Below are 18,737 nucleotides of genomic sequence, written 5' to 3'. Positions count from 1 at the left end.
TCTTTTCATGTATTTGAAATAAAAACGTAGGAAACATCTTGTGTATTTAGGTTAAACATTATCAGCCTCGTTTACACACACACACACGCACAGACACACGTACGCACACACACTCGCACATACACAAACACATACACAGAACCAATTAATGGGGCCTTTGTTTTCACAAAAGGAGACTAGTTTTTAGTTTTTCATAGAGGGGAGTGAACCGAATTGTATTTATCAAAGACGGTTTCGAAACATCAGTCTTACTATTGTTGGTATCAAATGTAGCCAATATGCGTGTTCAAAGATATTATGAAATAATTTTGTTTTTCATATAATTAAACAAATCTTAAAAGGGGAAAGCCAACATTATTAGTAATCTATATTTCAAACATGACTACGTCGGTTCTAACTACACTAAGAATCTGCAATTATTTATAACATGGAATTATGATTACCTCTACATTGCGTATGTTGACGGGATATGATAAGGACCAAAAATGGCCCCCACTAAATATGCATTTAAAACAACACCATTCAATTGGTAATTAACTATATTTTTCAAAATCCACTAAGATATAATGACCAGACGTCGGTGATGAACCAAAAATAATTGATTATTACACCTATCTAAGACTTACGCTGAAAAGATATTTGATCGTTTAGAATGGGGGTATAGAAAACTATTTTGCAATATATTTTATTTTATATTGCTGAACCCTATAAATTGTATGTCGTCACAACACACAGTGATCCAACTTCTTGAAACGAATTTTTATTTTGTATTCTAAGACAGAATGATCGTGCAAAAACAAGGAAAATAAGGGAGATAACTCTTTCATGTAAGGACGACCGAAAACTCTTTTAAGAAATAAGACTTTTTTTATTTTATACATCTACATAGGCGTATTCTCTACTTATTATGTTAGTTTCGTTTTATTTCGTATCAAGAAAATTTCTAAAACTAAAATCCAAAACTTTCATTTCATATGCGTTACCATAGCAACATAGAAACAGTTTTGCATTTTTTTTATTTATAGTAATTTAGCGAGTTATTTCACATAGCAAAAAAAATTGCGAAAAAATCGGAAATTCAATATGAGCCGCCGGACCGAGTGTCAAGCTGATTTTTTCTGAAAATGTATATTTTAGTAACCTTATTTTCTCAACAAAACTACAGCTTGACACCAGCTCCGGCTCACAATGAAATTCGAGCATGTAGTGTGTAAATCGCGTGTAAAAACGGTAAAAGTCACGGACCTCGAGTATTTTAAAGGTCTGAGTCCTACAGATAACTTGGTTTTGAAGTTTTTAAAAGTCATAGTTTTAACGATTATGATCTTCTTTTTTGTTTTAGACAGTTAAAATTTCAATTATGGAGTTTTCATATTCTTATTATTTAGGGGGCCATTTCGCATATCTTATCATATCCCGTCCTTTAAGTATGAATATACGAGAATTGTTTCATTAAATCAAGAACACTTGGAATAAACCAATTTATTGATGTCCAGTTGTTTATATATAATTCGCACATGTATATTTTGTATATTTTCAAGAAAGTATAAGTGATTCTTATCAAAAATCCGTCTTCAAAACCTATACAACAACATATTTTGTCAATATTTTTGCTAAATGTTCATATATACGTAAGTGTAATTCATTCTTAAGTTCCAATAATTGACACATATGAGTGACCAAATACATAAAGAAATTGCGCCCACAGCGACTGAAAAGTTGCGATAATGACCACAGACACTTGGGGCTCGGACCACCACACACCCCATTCTCCTCCGCTCCTGTTTAAGTTTAGCCAATATATTTTAGCATTTTACCATGTATTAAGCATATGTGACGATCATAAAACGCATTTTGTAACATTTCAGCGTGTTTTTAAAAAATGTATTTTAACCATCAATGCTCTCAATATTACAAGATATGAAACATCGCACGAACAATGGGAACACTTGCTTGCGCTGGACCCTCGCTTTGTGTAGCGCATGTCATAAACCGGGAACCAAAATTGTTACTCTTACGGCTATGTTAAACCAGATCATCACTTCTTTATGTAAACAGACCTCGTGTAACACGTGCTGAAGCGATCATCCGTTATAATGCAGTCGAAACGGTATCAATTTTGGTACCCGGCAACGATATTCGCAGTTCAAAGCAGGGATCTATTCGCAAGGAAGTGTTCCATAGAATTTAGATAGATTGATTTATATTATTTATTGATTTCTCGTCGGAATACAAATGACAGTTGTCGGGACCGGTGTCATTTGACAGAATGGTAACAGATCTGGCGATTGATACCAGTGATTCATTGATAGGGGTTCGTTTAAACGTTTAACTGGCTATTGTTTCCCTAGTGTTCGTGCGATGTTTCATATCTTGTAATATCGAGAGCATTGATGGTAAAAATACATTTTTTTTAAAAACACGCTGAAATGTTATAAAATGCGTTTTATGATCGTCACCTATGCTCAATACATGGTAAAATGCTAAAATATATTGGCTAAACTTAACCAGGGGCGGAGGAGAATGGGGTGTGTGGAGGTCCGAGCCCCAAGTGTCTGTGATAATGACAATATGCGGTAGATAAAAAGACGTTGTAAGAGATCAGAGACCACCCAAAGTGGAAGCAGTGGCCCAGTGGTAACATTGTTTGACTACGAAACCAGGAATCGTGAGTTCGAGTCCCCGCTTCTCAAACTAAAAAATACTAACATTGGGATAAGAGTCCCATGTATGGGTGCTTTACACCTGGCACGCTAAAAGAACCAGGGAAGCTTCTGGAATTGAGCGTCTTCTGTATCTTGCACTATCCTCCCACTAAGATTATAAACAGTCTTCTGGAGGAGTCGCCCATATGAGTTACCGGTGGCGACTAAAATGAACTTATATACAAACAAATCAGAGACCACCAATTTAAAAAGGTACAGGGAAATTATTAGGGATAAGATAACCGTTTACCCGGGATTAGGGTATTGTTTGTCTTTTCTGCCTGGTCAGTAATGTAAACAAACACAGGAAGTGATTTTTTTTTAAACTGAATTTTTTCCATGCATTTACAGCATTTTATTATACATACATGAATTGTAAACATTTTATACATTTGATATTGAAAAAAATGTTTTATCAAACGGTTTTCTCCGGTCATGCCAACGATGTAAACAGACGGTCATCTCATTCATGCGAAATTACTCAGAAAAAGTTTCACTATTCATAGGTTTTTCGTCCGTTATTTAGTTGGGACTAAGATAGTTCTGAAATAAATATGGTCAGATATACATGTTTATGGAAGGCCATACACGCCATATTATAATGGAAGCCTAATGGAAAATAATTGGTGGTCTCTAACCAAGTCCAGGCTCTGTCGAGTTACCGCCAAACAGTTTCCCGAGAGCCAGATATTTCAATGTACACCTTCAGCCATAGGTCAACATATTTTTTTCTTACAATTCTGCAATTAATAGAAGAGATAAAGTGAAACGAATGCGCTTCTTTTAAGCAACTAAAAGAAGAGATAAAGTAAAACGAATGCGTTTTTTAAGCAATTAATAGGAGAGATAAAGTAAAACGAATGCGTTTCTTTTGAGCACTATTTTATTATAGTTGCGTATAAATTTACTTATTTACTCATAAAAACAGAGCACGTGGGCCATCTTTTCTCTGGGGTGCTAGGTGTCACCACGGTATTAGAGTACCTCTTTGTCGTTGTATCCTAGGAAGTAGTTCGAAACTGTGAAGTCTCCAATTTGAAGCCACCCTAATTTTGACTGCTAATATTTCCAACGTATTTATTGACATTGTGTAAATTTGTGTTATTTCTTATGTCTGTTTTCTGCAAGGCTACATTTCTAAATACGAAAGGATTAAAAAAAGAACTCCCGACCAGACGGCCTTGACAGATGTGAATGGACATGCGCGCTGTGGTTGTAAACATTACAGTGTAGCAAAAAAGTTCATTGTTCAGAACAGTTGTTTTCTAGAGTTGACTGGCTCGAAAAGTGTTACACTTTTAGAAATACAGAGCTGCCTTGCTGTAATGTTGTTGTGAAATTTCCAGTTCATGTCCAAAAATGTTTGTTCTACTATACAGCAAAAAATGAGAAATGATACCGGCTCGGTACCGTAAGACGAGTTTTTCTAGCACTGGCAAAATCATGCCGAGAAAATCCTTAATCTTATAATTTACTGAATTATTCACTTTTGACGTATGGCTAGAAAAAACGCATGCACGATACTACGGTGGTCTGTGATTTGAAAAAAAAAATGTAAAAATCAAACTAACAATTAAAACTGCGTGAAATGAAGGTCATCTCGGTGACTAAAACATGAAATTTTGTTGATTTGCATTTTAATCTATAAAATTTTCATAATCCTTTAATAATCTTAGATCTTAAATTCTTCATCTTATTTAATACTAGTATTTTTTCTCCTTTCTGGATTTTTTTTTAATTTTCAAATTTTACCAAATGAATTATAATATTATTTGCATAATTCAAAATTGAATTTGCGAAACTCTAAGAATGTTTGTGTATCTCATTTGCCCACTGCGTAGGCAAAATGGAAGGCGTCACAACTATCCGTGCGTGAGTTCGACGCACATAATATTATTATTAGCTTTCCCGCGCAACTGTTGTAAATTTTGTCTCTGATTTTGACTTTAAAACACTTTTCATATGTATTGAATACAGACACCCATAGCTTCATGTGATTTTACCTTAGTTATGGCTTAAAAGCTCCAAAGTTTAGAGAAACCGAAAGTTCAAAAATATGTGAAAAGATCCTTTGGAAGCATGGAATGCAAACGAGTAACATAATAGCACATCCCTCACATCCCCTAGCACCGGCTTAAGCGGAATTCTATTACATTAGAATGATAACAAAGGACCAGAAAAATAGAACAAAGAATCGAAATTTTGGAGAGACGTAATGTGATCTTCGTTTACAGGTGGGCCGATGTTTCCTGTTCACAGGTACAAGGAAAAGATAAAATTCATTCCAAAGAAAACGTTCGGGTAAATTAGGTTCGACATATCGACTTAAACCATCAAACGTCTTGCAAGGAAATTCAGTTTACAGTTTGACTGATGTTTCATGTTCACAGATGAAATTTATTCCAAAGAAGAAATTCGGATAAATTAGGTTCGACATACTGACTTAAACAATCAAAATTCATACTTCAATTTAAAATCCATATATATATAAGAACAGTTGTCTCAAACTAAATATAAAGCAATAAAGTAAACAAATATGTTTTAAAAAAGAATTTATTTTATAAGAAAATGACAATATCACAGATCCTTAATTATCTAAGATAATATCATATGATAGCCCTGTTCTATCGGCTTGGTCCAGTAGTTATGACTACAAAAAAGACACCGTTTTATTACTCAAAGTTACTGAAAGATATTGGGTGTTTTTATGTAAAATAATACATGTGGCTAAAGCTGTCCATTTAATCATATCAATGTATTATTTGATGATATACCACTACATATATCTAGGATATTGTTATAACATTTAAAGAAAGAGGAAAACTGATGTTAAATAGCAAAGATATATAACACTTTGAGCTTAACAATTCCCTTGATTATTCTAAAATGAATATATCTAAGGAGGGTCCTTATTATCATTTGTAACTTTGTGGCTGGTCTTTGTACAAAAATAATATTAACTATGATCTAATCTACCTTTCCTGCCAAAACGTACGTACAAAACTTTATTAATTCTACATTTTTTCAGGTGAAATATCGATAGGCATAAAACTTAAAAATTTTCTGTGGTAACTTTCTTCACTTTTATTCTGTAGAATTTACAACTTTTTGTTTTTAAAAGACTTGAGCACTATTAGACTGCATCTCCTGCATATAGCTCATTTCGCATGAAGCTCACAACAGAGTTTTAGAAGAACCATTCAGCCGCATATAGCTTAAGGAGAGCACGGAGCTCATCCGAATATAGTTTAACAGTGAGCTTTATGCATACGGACATAGTTAATCAGTGAGCTTTTTGCGTACGGACATAGTTCCCAGGTGAGCTTTTTGCGCACGGACATAGTTAATCAGTGAGCTTTTTGCGTACGGACATAGTTCCCAGGTGAGCTTTTTGCTTACGGACATAGTTAATCAGTGAGCTTTTTGCGTACGGAGATAGTTTCCAGGTGAGCTTTTTGCGTACGGACGTAGTTAATCAGTGAGCTTTTTGCGTACGGACATAGTTCCCAGGTGAGCTTTTTGCGTACGGACATAGTTAATCAGTGAGCTTTTTGCTTACGGAGATAGTTTCCAGGTGAGCTTTTTGCGTACAGACATAGTTCATAGGTGAGCTTTTTGCGTACGGACATAGTTAATCAGTGAGCTTTTTGCGTACGGACATAGTTCCCAGGTGAACTTTTTGCGTACGGACATAGTTCATCAGCGAGCTTTATATGCGTACGGACATAGTTCACCTGTGAGTTTTATACGTACGGACAGTTCACCAGTGAGCTTTAAGCGTACAGAAATAGCACATCAGCATACTGACATGGTTCAATGACGAGCTTTCAGCTTCCTACTCAATTCTGTATGCCTTTTAGATATATGTACATGTTGAAAATGAATTGTGTTTAATAAAATATTGTTTAATAAACCAATGACGAGCTTTATGCTTACGGAGATAGTTCATCGGTGTGTTTATGCGTACGACCTAGGTTCACCAGTGACCTTTATGTGTAAAGACGTACCACAACTGGTGAGCTTTATACGTACGGACATAGTTCAATGGCGAACTATATGCGTACGAAGATAGCTCATCGGTGAGCATATGCGTACAGGCATACATGTAGCTCTTCTGCGAGTTTTAAATGTACGGACAATTGTCATTGGTGTACACTTCATGCGTTCGGACATAACTTATTGATAAACATTATGCAGCTAGACAAAGCTCATCGGCGAGCTCATCGGTGAGTTTTATGCGTACGGATATTTTTGTGTACGGAAAAACTTCAGTCGTAAACATTATGCGAAATGAGCCATATACGGTCAAACAAAGCACTATTCGTTTTCAGCGTATGTTGGACCATCGAATCCTTTAGGTGGTTCAACATCTCGCAGTTGTTGGCAACAGTAACATGCTGCATTTTCTTTTTTTCTTCCTGTTTTACAACAACGTTTTCTACGTTTGTTTCTTTTGAAGCCACAACAGTTGCAAGGAGCTGATGTAGGTTCTTCTGTACTAGTTGTAGAAGGGGTGATAGACGTAGCAGTACGTGCAGTCGTTGTTGAAGTCGTGCTCGATGTCGTAGATTCCGTAGTCGTATTTGTTGAAGACGACGTTGATGATGTCGAACTCGTTGAAGAAGAACTCGATGTAAAAGTCGTGCTTGTCGTAGATGTGGTTGTTGTGTTCTCGCATACGTCAAATTTCTCAGTACATTTACCTTGGTAGCAAACCTGAACGTGTAAAACATTGACATTATTACATTATAATCATTGACAAGGTTAGTTCTTTTTGTAAAAGCAAGTCAACGGCCGATTTACTGTGGCTATGAGGTATTTTTGAAGCAATATCCAAATTCACTCCAAATACAAGATAAATTGGATATAATTATGTGCAGTTATTAATTAATTACACTCCTGAGCAAAATTAATAAACGCAGAATTAAATAGAAAAGAATTTTTGATGGTCTGCTACCTTGTTCCTGTTCCCTTATCTGTTTCGCAAAGATTTCCATTCCAGATTTAAATAAAAAGAAAATAATTTGATGGTCTGCTACCCAGTTCCTTTTACCTTATCTGTCCCACATGGTGTACCGTTCCAAACGTATTTAAGGTAAGCACCACAGAAGCGTCTTTCAACAGTGCAGCGTACACGATACCTTGCATAGCAATCTTTGTCACTTGATATTGTCTGGAAAAAACAACAACATTGAATTGTTATCAATCGAGGAATTCCAAAGAATAAAAACAAAAACACTATTTTAGGAAAGAGATGAAAGGCGGTCGCTTGGAGCTGTTTTAAAGTCCTCAAAGAACGTTCAGTTTCAACCATTTTGTAACAAGACAGTTCCGGTGACATTTGATAATATTGTGTTTAAGGATTTGTAACAAGAACATTTAGTGACATTTTATATCTCTTAACGCTTTGTAACATGTAACAAGACCGTTCAGTGATAAACTTTGAAATGTTTCAAACGTCTGATAACAAGGCCGCACAGTTACATTTCATATGCTTTAAAAGTTTTGTATGAAGACTGTACACTGATTTTTATATGTTTCAAACATACATCAGACCACTGAACAATCTTGATACAACACGTTTTAAGTATCTTGTAACAAGATTTTCACCGGTTCAACATTAATTTTGATATGTTATAAACGATCTATAAGAAGACTATTCACAACATGTGATCTTTCCAAACAATTTCTACGTACATTGCAAGCTTTACTTCCGGTCCAGCCAGTTCTTCGTTGACACTGACGATCTAAACTATTGTCTTGTGAGCCTGCTAATCCGTTGCAGAAAAACGTTTCAAACTGGCTTTGTGTAAAACTGTTCTCCGTAGTGCAATTAGGCATACTGAAATACAATAGTAAGAACAAATCACGTGAGCAAAATGCATAGAAATATGTCGTCTGCATCAATATACCGGACACCAAAAGCGTCTTTAATCTTCAGCTTGTTTTTGCGACCAGTGCAAACCAAGATCAGCCTGTACATCCGTGCAGACTGACGTTGGTCTGCACTGTTCGCTATTCAGTCTTAAATTTTCAGTGAACTTCCCTTCGAATAATAAATAGTCTTGCCCAAATTAAAGATGGACCAGTCCATTTTAGAAATATAGCTGGGTAATTAAGACAAAAAACTGAACAGAAAGTATTCTACAGAATCATACATGTATAATGTACTTTTTTGTTATTCTTAACATAATTAAATAGTAACTAAATACTGATTTAGTTGACCAGGCCTCAAGCATTTTTTTCATATATTAACTATTCATGTTTTAAGCGCAACTGGAGAAGAAATATTTTGGTAAAAAATATCAAGAATGAAAAGTTTTTACCTATTCTAATGTTTCTGTAGTATAGCCTTTTACAAAAAAAATGCAGTTTACTGAAATAAACTGATATTTTGATTGTTTCCCAAGTTTAAAATGTAATTTTCATACACATCTGCTCAAAGTATAGTAAAACTTTCTTTTATTTACAAAATTCGTAAACCTTTGGTTGATGGCGATTTTCATTTTTTTTTTTGGTTCAATTACTAGTATACAAATGTTTTATGAAAAGAAGGTGGGCCCTTAATGGTATCTTGCTCTGTTTTCTACAAAGGCACCGAGTTCACGCGTACCTTGTTCTTTAGATTTGCATCTGATTATCATTCATATATATTTTGGAACATGGTTACTTCAGTAGGATTTATATATCAAACGTTCTGTAATATGACTGCTCGGTTGCATTTGTAACGTTTTATAATACAGTAAGGCAGTTCAGTGACGTTTTAAGCTGATTTTAAATAATTTTGATTGCACTACTTTTCTTTCATTTTCACTACAGTGAATATCAAGTTCATTCAACCGTATTTCCATAGCATTTAGTTTACAAAAATGTGATATTACCTAAACAGATGCTTTTTCAAATCGTCTACGCTACAAGCTGAAAATCGGAAGTATGTACTCATCGACGTGGAGTTGGGGTTGAAGATCGAAGGAGACATCATGTTTACATTTCTGGGACAGGGGTCATCTACGTCATGTTTCATTCCTAGCCTGCAAAAAGTAAATACAATTTGGACTTACAGTTTTAGAAGGCTAAGCCATTCTGATAAAAAAAAACAGTCACACCTGTACTGAGCACCATCTCCAAAAGGCGAAACGAACTTTCTACGTGCTAATTTAACAAAATACATTACGTCGGAAACACAATGTACTCTTCTTACCTTCTTTTATGATTCTCTAATGGTGTTTGTCAATTAGGTATAAATAAAGGAATGGGACACACTTGCCCTATGCTCCCACTAAAATTACTAACAGTGCCGACCGTATGGGTTTCCGTTGGCGGCTATAAATAAGTCTGTGAAATTTAAAGGCCATAACACTGGAGATGCTGATCCGATCTGGTTGGTTATCTACTCTGGCCTAGGTTTTATACAGAGATACAAATTCTGGTGATTTTTTTTTTGTAGATTCTAAATATATCAGCTAGAATCAATTCTCTTATTAATACAAACATATACGGTAAACCCAAAGTTATCAGCAAAAAACGGAATGGAAAATATTTAGCAAAATCAGGATCAACAGTCTGGTTTTCCTAGGTTCAACTCATTACGACAAACCATAGAAAACAGTTGACAGAAATACGCAGTCTTCAATTAATTAAGGCTTAACGTGAAAATTTTGATGGATTTTACCCTTTACTGTTAATCACAAACACTTTTACAATTCTAAGTTTCAGTATTATAGAACTAATGTACACTAAATGAATGACCGACCATTTATTCTTTTGACTACTCAGAACAGTTTTGTTAAAATTCTAGAGTCAGTGTCAAAGAAGTAAAACAGAACACTGGTACCCAGTACTATTGAAATTATCAATAGTTCATGGGAACCAAGACCTACAATATCTATCACGTGACTGTTCTGTCTGTACCAGACTTTCAGAACAGCCGTTCTGAACATTCTGGAACACTTTTCTTACAATATATGTAGAATGTTCTTAGCAGTCAAAGGAATATGACCAACGACTTACGCATGGCCTAGTTCGTGTGCGGCAATCCTCCCAATGTTGTACGACTTTACTTCGTTGATCGAGTACCTGTAGGCAGCATAGTAGTGCCAGCTTGGGTAACAGACTGTGCTACGGTAGGCGTAACCTATAAAATAAACGTCGTCGCAATAAAAAAAAGTTCGCATCAAGGTTGTACGGCAGTAAACTAATTTTGCTGTATACTGTATGCAAAATAAACAACCTTCTAGGAGCTGTTACACATTAACATTTTTAAAACAAATAATTATTAACTTTACATTATAAATGATCTGAGGTCATCTATCTTTTAAGAGTTATTTTGTCTGATAAGCAACCCTTCTCTTTCTACACAGAAAAAGGTAGAACCACAAACCATGCAAACCATCCGCAAACTAACTACATGATGCATCCCTGGCAACTTGTAAAACAGACTCGGGGAAGTTTACATTTTTAGCCATGGGTCGATTGATATTCCGTTTTATTATGAGACAAATCTAACTGTAACATTTTACCTAGCAAACTGTAGGAACCAGTTTCTACGTCAAATAAGTCAAGCCTGTAACATAGCAAGAATTCATCAATAAAGTGTTAGCGGGATAAGGAAAAAATCGTATCATATTGATCAAGTTGGTGGTCTTAAATATTAGATTTTAGCTTCTTGTAAACGAAGACGAAACATGGCCAGAAGAATGAATCCGTATTTCAGCATTTGATTTACCTTGGTTTTGAAATGTTATGATACTCTTAAGGTTGCTGACCTGTATTAACTAATTGGCCATTGCCGCGTAATTTTGCTATTTTCGTATTTGCATTGCAGCGCATACAGCGCGCACGGCTTTCTAAAAAGAAATCTAGGGATTTTGAAATCGGATACAAAAAAATTAATAATCATTATAGGGGCACAAAGGTAGTCAGTGAATATTGATTATGTACCCTGTTAAAGCCATCACGTGGTCCCACTGTTTGTTTGAAAAGCCGCCGTTAACTGTCTGTCGGAGTTTGACGTCGAAATTGTAATCTGTACGCAATGCTGTACCGTCTTTGTAGTCATAAGCCCACTGAAAATCCTTTCCTTTCTAAAGTAGAAGTCAATGTTTTAAAATAAATTACATAATTATCTCCCTTTAGTTATATGTTTTTGTCAAGTAAAACAACTATAGGTCATATCTCAGTGAATGATGTCCTGTCTATAGGAGCGTGCACAGGCTTGAGCTTTTTATATTTAATTTAAGATTTACAGTTCTTAATGCATGTAAAAATAAATGATAGCTAAGTGACGTAGTTACGGGTAGTTTTATGCATTATTTTGATATTTGATTTCTATCTTACCTGGGGAAAAACTACATCAGTCGGATAAGCATATATATCTAGAGCCCCGCCGGACACGTCCTTTATTGTTGAAAGATACACGTTCATCTAAAATTTTATAAGACATTATTAAAAAAAAAGATAAACGGCGTAGAAATACTATTGGATTATCAACATACCCATTCCATCGCCCGATAGCTCTAAGATATTAGGTCAAAAGCCGAAAACAAGAGTATGGAGCGAAAATATGGAAAAAAAAACAAAAACAAACGAATGCCTGTTGTCATTTCCTATTCATTTTAACTATCCATTAGAAGCACTATAACCAAGGGGGCAGGAAGTGTTACACGAAGGATAGAGTTCTTCTGATAACCTGTTTTCTTCTGATAACTGTTACGGAGTTCCTGGAAAACGTTACAGAGTTCTTCTGATATCTGTATGACAAAACAAGGAATCGGTCGACAAAATGGTAATTATTTATCTTTAAAAAGAGAGAATGGGGTGTTAAACTAAAGTTTGATGATCAAGGTTGCCTAATGTTTTGTGCTATGCGTCAGAAAAAAAAACCTGTTTAGTCTAATAATCACCGCCACTTCTTTGAAATCAAGACATTTTGAGTAAAATATCGAAATCGTTTGCTTATTCATAATATTAATCCACTCATTCACGTTCTTCATCCTCGCCATACACAACAGCCCAATTTTTGTGCAAAGTTGCAAACATAAACAACTATCTAACAATCTTATGCCAGATTTTTCAAATGTTACGGAGTTCAGGTGATAACTCTGAAGATGTCAAAGAGTTCTTACGATAACTTTTGTTACTGCCAGGGTGTTTCTTGAGCTATGTGTTATTATTTAGAAAGTGTGTTAATCATTCTCTCTTTTTAAAGATAAATAATTACCATTTTGACGACCGATTCCTTGTTTTATCATACAGATATCAGAAGAACTTTGTAACGTTTTCCAGGAACTCCGTAACATTTGTCTGAAGAAAACATGACAGGTTATCCGGAGAACTCCGTCCTTCGTGTAACACTACCCCCGCCCCCCTCCCCCCACCCCCGTGTAAACAGTGTTTTCATATATCGCTACATTATTTACAGCCCTTTAATGTACAACACAAGATTTTAATATTTTGAAAACCTAGCGCACTCATTAATTGTATTTATTCAACAGTTTCAATGTATAAAGTTCATGAGCACTACTTTGCAAATACTACAAATGGCTTTGCCTTAGCAGTACGCATGCTTCTGCCTGTGATTTTTTTTCTTTCGGCCGATCTCGAAACGTACATGTGTGTTACATGTAAAACTATTGCTGTTTCAGAAGTCTTTGCCAACTTTTATTAATTTCAGTTGCGAAGGTACGCATGTATTACAAAAGAAGTTACACCCTTTATGGTGCCACGACATCATTACAAATTTCAGTCGATACCTTACTGTACAAGTATGTTATACGTGCACAAAAAAGCTAAAGTCTTTGCCACCTTTTATACTGCCACAGGTACTCTTCAGATATTAGAAGAGTCACGTGCTTTTCACTGCTTTTAAATTATCTGCATTTGATATCATTCTGTTAAGTTTCGTACACGTGCGTTAGATAAATATTGCCAAAAGGTTTGTCATTTTATTAATGTAGACAGATTGGTGCATGGTTCATTGCTGGTATTGCAGCATAAAGCAGTAGTGTATACTGTGCATTTCGGTAACTTCACTTTACGCAGACATAGCAAAATTCTTTAGTATTCTTTATACCAAGTTTGAAAATCAAATTTGCAATAAACAGCATCATACTGAAATCTAAAGTAATACGATAAAATCGTGAAATCAAATTTAAGACTTTGATACTTTGAATTAAGTGTATACAATATCTACCGGAACAAGTATTCAAACAAATATTCATGAAAACCAAACAAGGAAATCCACAGGTCATACCTCAATGGTCAGTAATGCCACATATAATCTTGCCTCATTCTCAGCTGCTGCTTCGTCATTCGGATGCCGTTGATGAAATCTTTAAACAGAAAATGGATTTGTCTAAGTGTCTTGATAAGAAAAATAATACAAAGTCAGACTAGAATCCCAATTTTAAACACTTATTAAATATTCTAGTAACAATTAGTTAAAAGTGGCACCTAGGAAATACTGCTTTATTTCAAGTTTTGTCTGTCGCTTTTATGAACAAAAGTTGATGGCGAAAACAGTAATCCGTAGATTTCTGAGAAATTTGAGCGACTTACATTGACATAACAGCGTCGTCCAGCATAAAAGCTATCTCTACAGTTTTATGTCCAGGTTCTGGTAAAATCGACCGCTTTAACCGTTCATGTGGATTATGGTGAGGGCGGAACTTTGGTGTAAATGACCGCTTTCTTCTTCCCCCGTGACTGACTGTCGCCGTTCCCGCGGGTTTCCATGGACTTTGTCCGTCTATGAATGTTAAGAGTGGATACAACTATGACATTCTATGATTTTGCAGATATATATAATATAAACTGATCAAAGTGGCCTGTATTCAAGGAACTTCGGTGTTCCGACAGGGACATCGTATTGTCGCGCTGTTGGGCCTTGCTGAGGTAAGGGTGACAATATCATTCTATAGTAGCATGACAACACAATGTTTTGATTCGATATCTCGATCCGACAGCACGACTTAAATATCACGTTATCTCGTCGTATTACCGTCCCATCCCATCGTGTTTTCGTGCTGTCGCATCGTGTAGAAGCGATAACACGATATCCATGTCGTACCGTCGGTCTGTCGACCTCGACACCACGATAGTACGATGAAAGAGCACGACAATACGGTGCAATAGCATGATACGGTGTGAGAGTACGACAATATAATGAGACAACGCGATATGTATACAATGTTGTCGCGTCGTATTGTGGTTATGTCGCATCGTGTATTCGTTCCTTCACATTATGCTGTGCTACAACATCATGTTTATCGTCTTTATCTCGAAAGGTGTCGACAGTAAAACATTACAATGGCCCTGTTGAAACACCGTAAATACAATGTACGTTTATTTATGTTGTTGTATTTAAGACATGTTCTTTTAGCGAGTAAGATATGGAACAAAAAATGGCAAAGATGTTCCCCTTTGTGAAGAAAGCACCAAAGTTTGCATGAAATTACTTTAATGTATCCCAAATCATACAAGAGGAGGAGACACGCTATATCTGCCCTGGAACCTCCTTTTAAATCGGTTTAAAAAAGGGAGGTAAAATGTCTTGAAAATAATAATATTATTTCCTTTACATTGAAATTTATCTATAAAGTAATGTTTCATATGATCTAAACATAGATAACATATCACTAGCATAGCCATACAACCATTTGGTATTGACAATATACAAAGTTTACTACAAAACACTCTTATTTCTCAAGATACATACTAAAAAGGGAGGTAATCAGATTTTACTGTATGTTTAATTTCAAAACTGCGTGTGAAAAGATGTTTCTTATGAAGAAAAAATGAAAGTTGCATTATAAAGTGTTGTATAGTATACTTGATCAGAAATGGACTACATATACGATTTGTTGGCTTGAATAGACCAAAACATGAGGCCCCAAAGGGGAACTACCTTTTATTTATTTTAATTAAATATATCTACAACAATTTCAAAAATGTTAATTCATTACATTAACCAATTAAAACCCTTGACACAAATTTATTTAATTACATTTTATACACACTCAATATACATGACTCAGGAAAAATAATATGAGGTCCTTAAAGGGGAAATTGTTAAAAATCACATTTTAAGGGCAAATTAATTTGTTTCAATCGTTAAAATATCATATTTCTGAACTTAACATGAGGAAAAAATAGAATTCATGGATCAAATGTATAAAATATCAAAAAAAAAAAAAAAAAAAAAAGAACAAATATTCATATGTTTAGGTCCATGAGTTAATCTATATATCTGTATTTTCATTGGGGCAATAGATTTATATAAAAAGAAAGGCCCTTCAATGGATCATTTTTGTATGTTACATAACAGTATAATCATATAAACATAATCATGTTTTCAACTTAAATGACTCATCCAAAGGGCCATAAAATAAAAGAAACTGATATTTACACTCATTCAATAGATATCTAAGAATTGCAACAGGTTTCCCAGTATTTCTCTAATACATTTGTTTGACAAATTTATATTTCTTATACATGAATGTGTTATTGCACTGGCATTTAATTGGTTCTATGAAGTGTACATAGTAATGAAAGTCAAGTGTCATTACTGGTCAATCCAGATTCAACAGAATTAAGCAATGCAAGGGTCAAAGTTAAGGTATACAGACACTAAATAGAAAAGTGGCGCAGAAAAAATCATGGTAGTTGCAAAACGGCGCATTCAAAGAGTCCTTCCTCTTTGCTCTGTAGAGCTTTTTTCCTTCCTTTTCTACATTTTGTTTGCTGAAATCACATAACAGATCTATCCTTGACATTTAGGAAGCATTTTTGCAAAAATATGATAGCATGACAGATTTATTATTGAAATGTAGGTCATACAATTTGGGCTATCATTAGTTGATATTGTAATTGGTTTGTTTGACTGAAGTACATGACCCTCATTTGATGTTTTTTTCAGCACTGACAATATTCTTTAAAAAATGTAAGAAGGAGCTGCGTTCAATAAACGCTTGATGCCCCCAGTGGCATCATAGTCGATAGATTTTGCACCTAAGTCCAAAACGAGGTCAAGGTCAAGGTCAAGATCAAACTGAGGTCAGGTGATGTTTGAAGATGAGGAATGGTCACAGTTTACATCTGTATTAGTATCAATTCATTCTTGTAAGGGGTATTGATGCTAGACGAAACGGTCCCATTTGGTTAACCAAGAGATAGCCCATATAAAGCAACCTAAGTTCAAAATGAGGTCAAGGTCAAAGTCAAACTGAGGTCAGGTGATGTCTGAAGATGAGGAATGGTCACAGGTGGTTACATCTGCATTATTATCAAGTCATTCTAGTAAGGGGTATTGATGCTAGGCGGAACGGTCCCATTTGGTTAACCTCGTACGGACGGACAGGACAATAACTATATGCCTCCCGCATCAGTAGATGCTGGGGGCATAAAAATGTAAGTTACAGACATTTAAAACGGTTCCTGCTCTGTGCTGTAGCCATTTGAAATTTGTCAATTTTATCTAGAATAAAGAGGGCCAGCTATTTAGTGTGTCCATACTTTAATGTCTCTCCACAAACATGGCTACATATATAAATATTAGTAATGTGAACATCAGGTAATTTAGACGTTTTCATGCTGTCTATTTCCTTTAGGAACTAGAATTTTATCTGGCACCATTTACTAATTTACAGCTTGATACCTTTGTTCATAACAGAACCATGTATTGTTCCAAAAGTTTGAAGTCACAACATGCGGTGCACTAACTGGTATGCGACATGGTACACATTTGTTTGCCGTAGATGCATAAAAACAAAACCACAAAGGCATAATGTTACGAGCAACCAACACTGATACACACTGTTACTTTCTATAGTAAAACAGTTTGCTAGTTGTTAGCTGTAGCTTCATTTGGCCACTTCAAACAGTTCTGGTACATGCTGACTAGTTTCGTAGTAAGCCGTCTTTTTTGGCATAAAAACAAGGACAAAAAATCCAACAGGAAAAGACACATGAAAGAACGTAGACTTAAAGCTAACTTTCTTTATAATGCATTATCTAGTTGTGATACTGTCTCAATACGTTTGCAGAAATGAAGCCAGAGAATATATTTTCTTAAGCAATTAGACGTATTGAAAGCACCCCCTGAGAGAATTCTTGTAGTTACATTGATGAGTTTCCTCCAACTTATAGCAGCTAATTATGAAGTGTATTACATAATTAAAGCAAAGTACCAGTTCTCTTGACCATTTCTGGCTGACAGGATTAGCAATGTCAATGAATGCTATAAATGCCTGTCTACAACCTGCTTGATACAATGATATTTGCTACATATGTGAACATCATGCAAAGGCAGATATAAATGTATCAAGCCAGTCCTGTGTACTTAGAAATTTTGAATACATGTGTGCTAGAGAGTGAAATACTGGCAAACCTATTACAGTTTTAGTTAAATTTTGAAAGGGTTGTTACGCCTAAAATTAAAAAATGTTTGTTTAGGGTAACCTGATTTCAACTTCCGTAAGTTCACAAAAATGCTTGAGACATTACCCTAAACAAGCAATTATTCTAGGACTTATAACTGCGCTACTGAGAGGTATTCCTAACACTGTATTGGACATGGAGCACATATCAGCTATGATTATAACTAGGACGGCTAATATATTTTAAGGAGACATTGTTTATAAACTAATCGATTAATCTTTTACCTTCTAAAATTTACATCTAACTCTGTTTGGTATGACCTTCTTTATTTCTGTATCATATTTTCATCTTAAACTATTTTTATATGTAACTATTTGCGTTCTTGGGGGTGCCTGCAGTAAATCACTGCACTTTAGAAATGTTTATAGTTATAAGCTCTATGGAGGGGTTCAGTGAGAGTGACTGTCTAGTGGTAAAGGTGTTGTCAGATCAATAGGAAGGTCGTTGGTTCAAACCGTGCAAAGGTTAATCTATCATACAATATCAGTGCTATTTTCAAGAAAGCGGAATTTAGACTGATTCTAAAACTTGGAATCTTTATCTAATTCAAATAAATTAGTATTGAATATAGTATAAACTAATAATAAATACAACAAT

At 35.1% G+C, this 18,737-nt stretch overlaps 1 protein-coding gene across 1 annotated transcript; it reads right to left on the bottom strand.

Moving 5' to 3' along the window:
* Positions 1-6,164: 6,164 nt before the first annotated feature.
* LOC123527033 (zinc metalloproteinase-disintegrin-like MTP4) lies at positions 6,165-14,565 on the bottom strand. Its single transcript, XM_045306290.2, has 10 exons — positions 14,262-14,565; positions 13,957-14,035; positions 12,042-12,128; positions 11,646-11,788; positions 11,225-11,268; positions 10,716-10,839; positions 9,587-9,736; positions 8,403-8,547; positions 7,759-7,878; positions 6,165-7,421 (listed from the first exon to the last, which is right to left on the bottom strand). Exons 1-10 carry the CDS (start codon positions 14,285-14,287, stop codon positions 7,023-7,025), a joined length of 1,317 nt encoding a protein of 438 aa, XP_045162225.2. The 5' UTR covers positions 14,288-14,565; the 3' UTR covers positions 6,165-7,022.
* Positions 14,566-18,737: the final 4,172 nt, after the last annotated feature.

Source organism: Mercenaria mercenaria, chromosome 14, assembly GCF_021730395.1.
Source record: "Mercenaria mercenaria strain notata chromosome 14, MADL_Memer_1, whole genome shotgun sequence".
NCBI lineage: Eukaryota > Metazoa > Mollusca > Bivalvia > Venerida > Veneridae > Mercenaria > Mercenaria mercenaria.
This window is presented reverse-complemented; position numbering and strand designations above follow the sequence as displayed.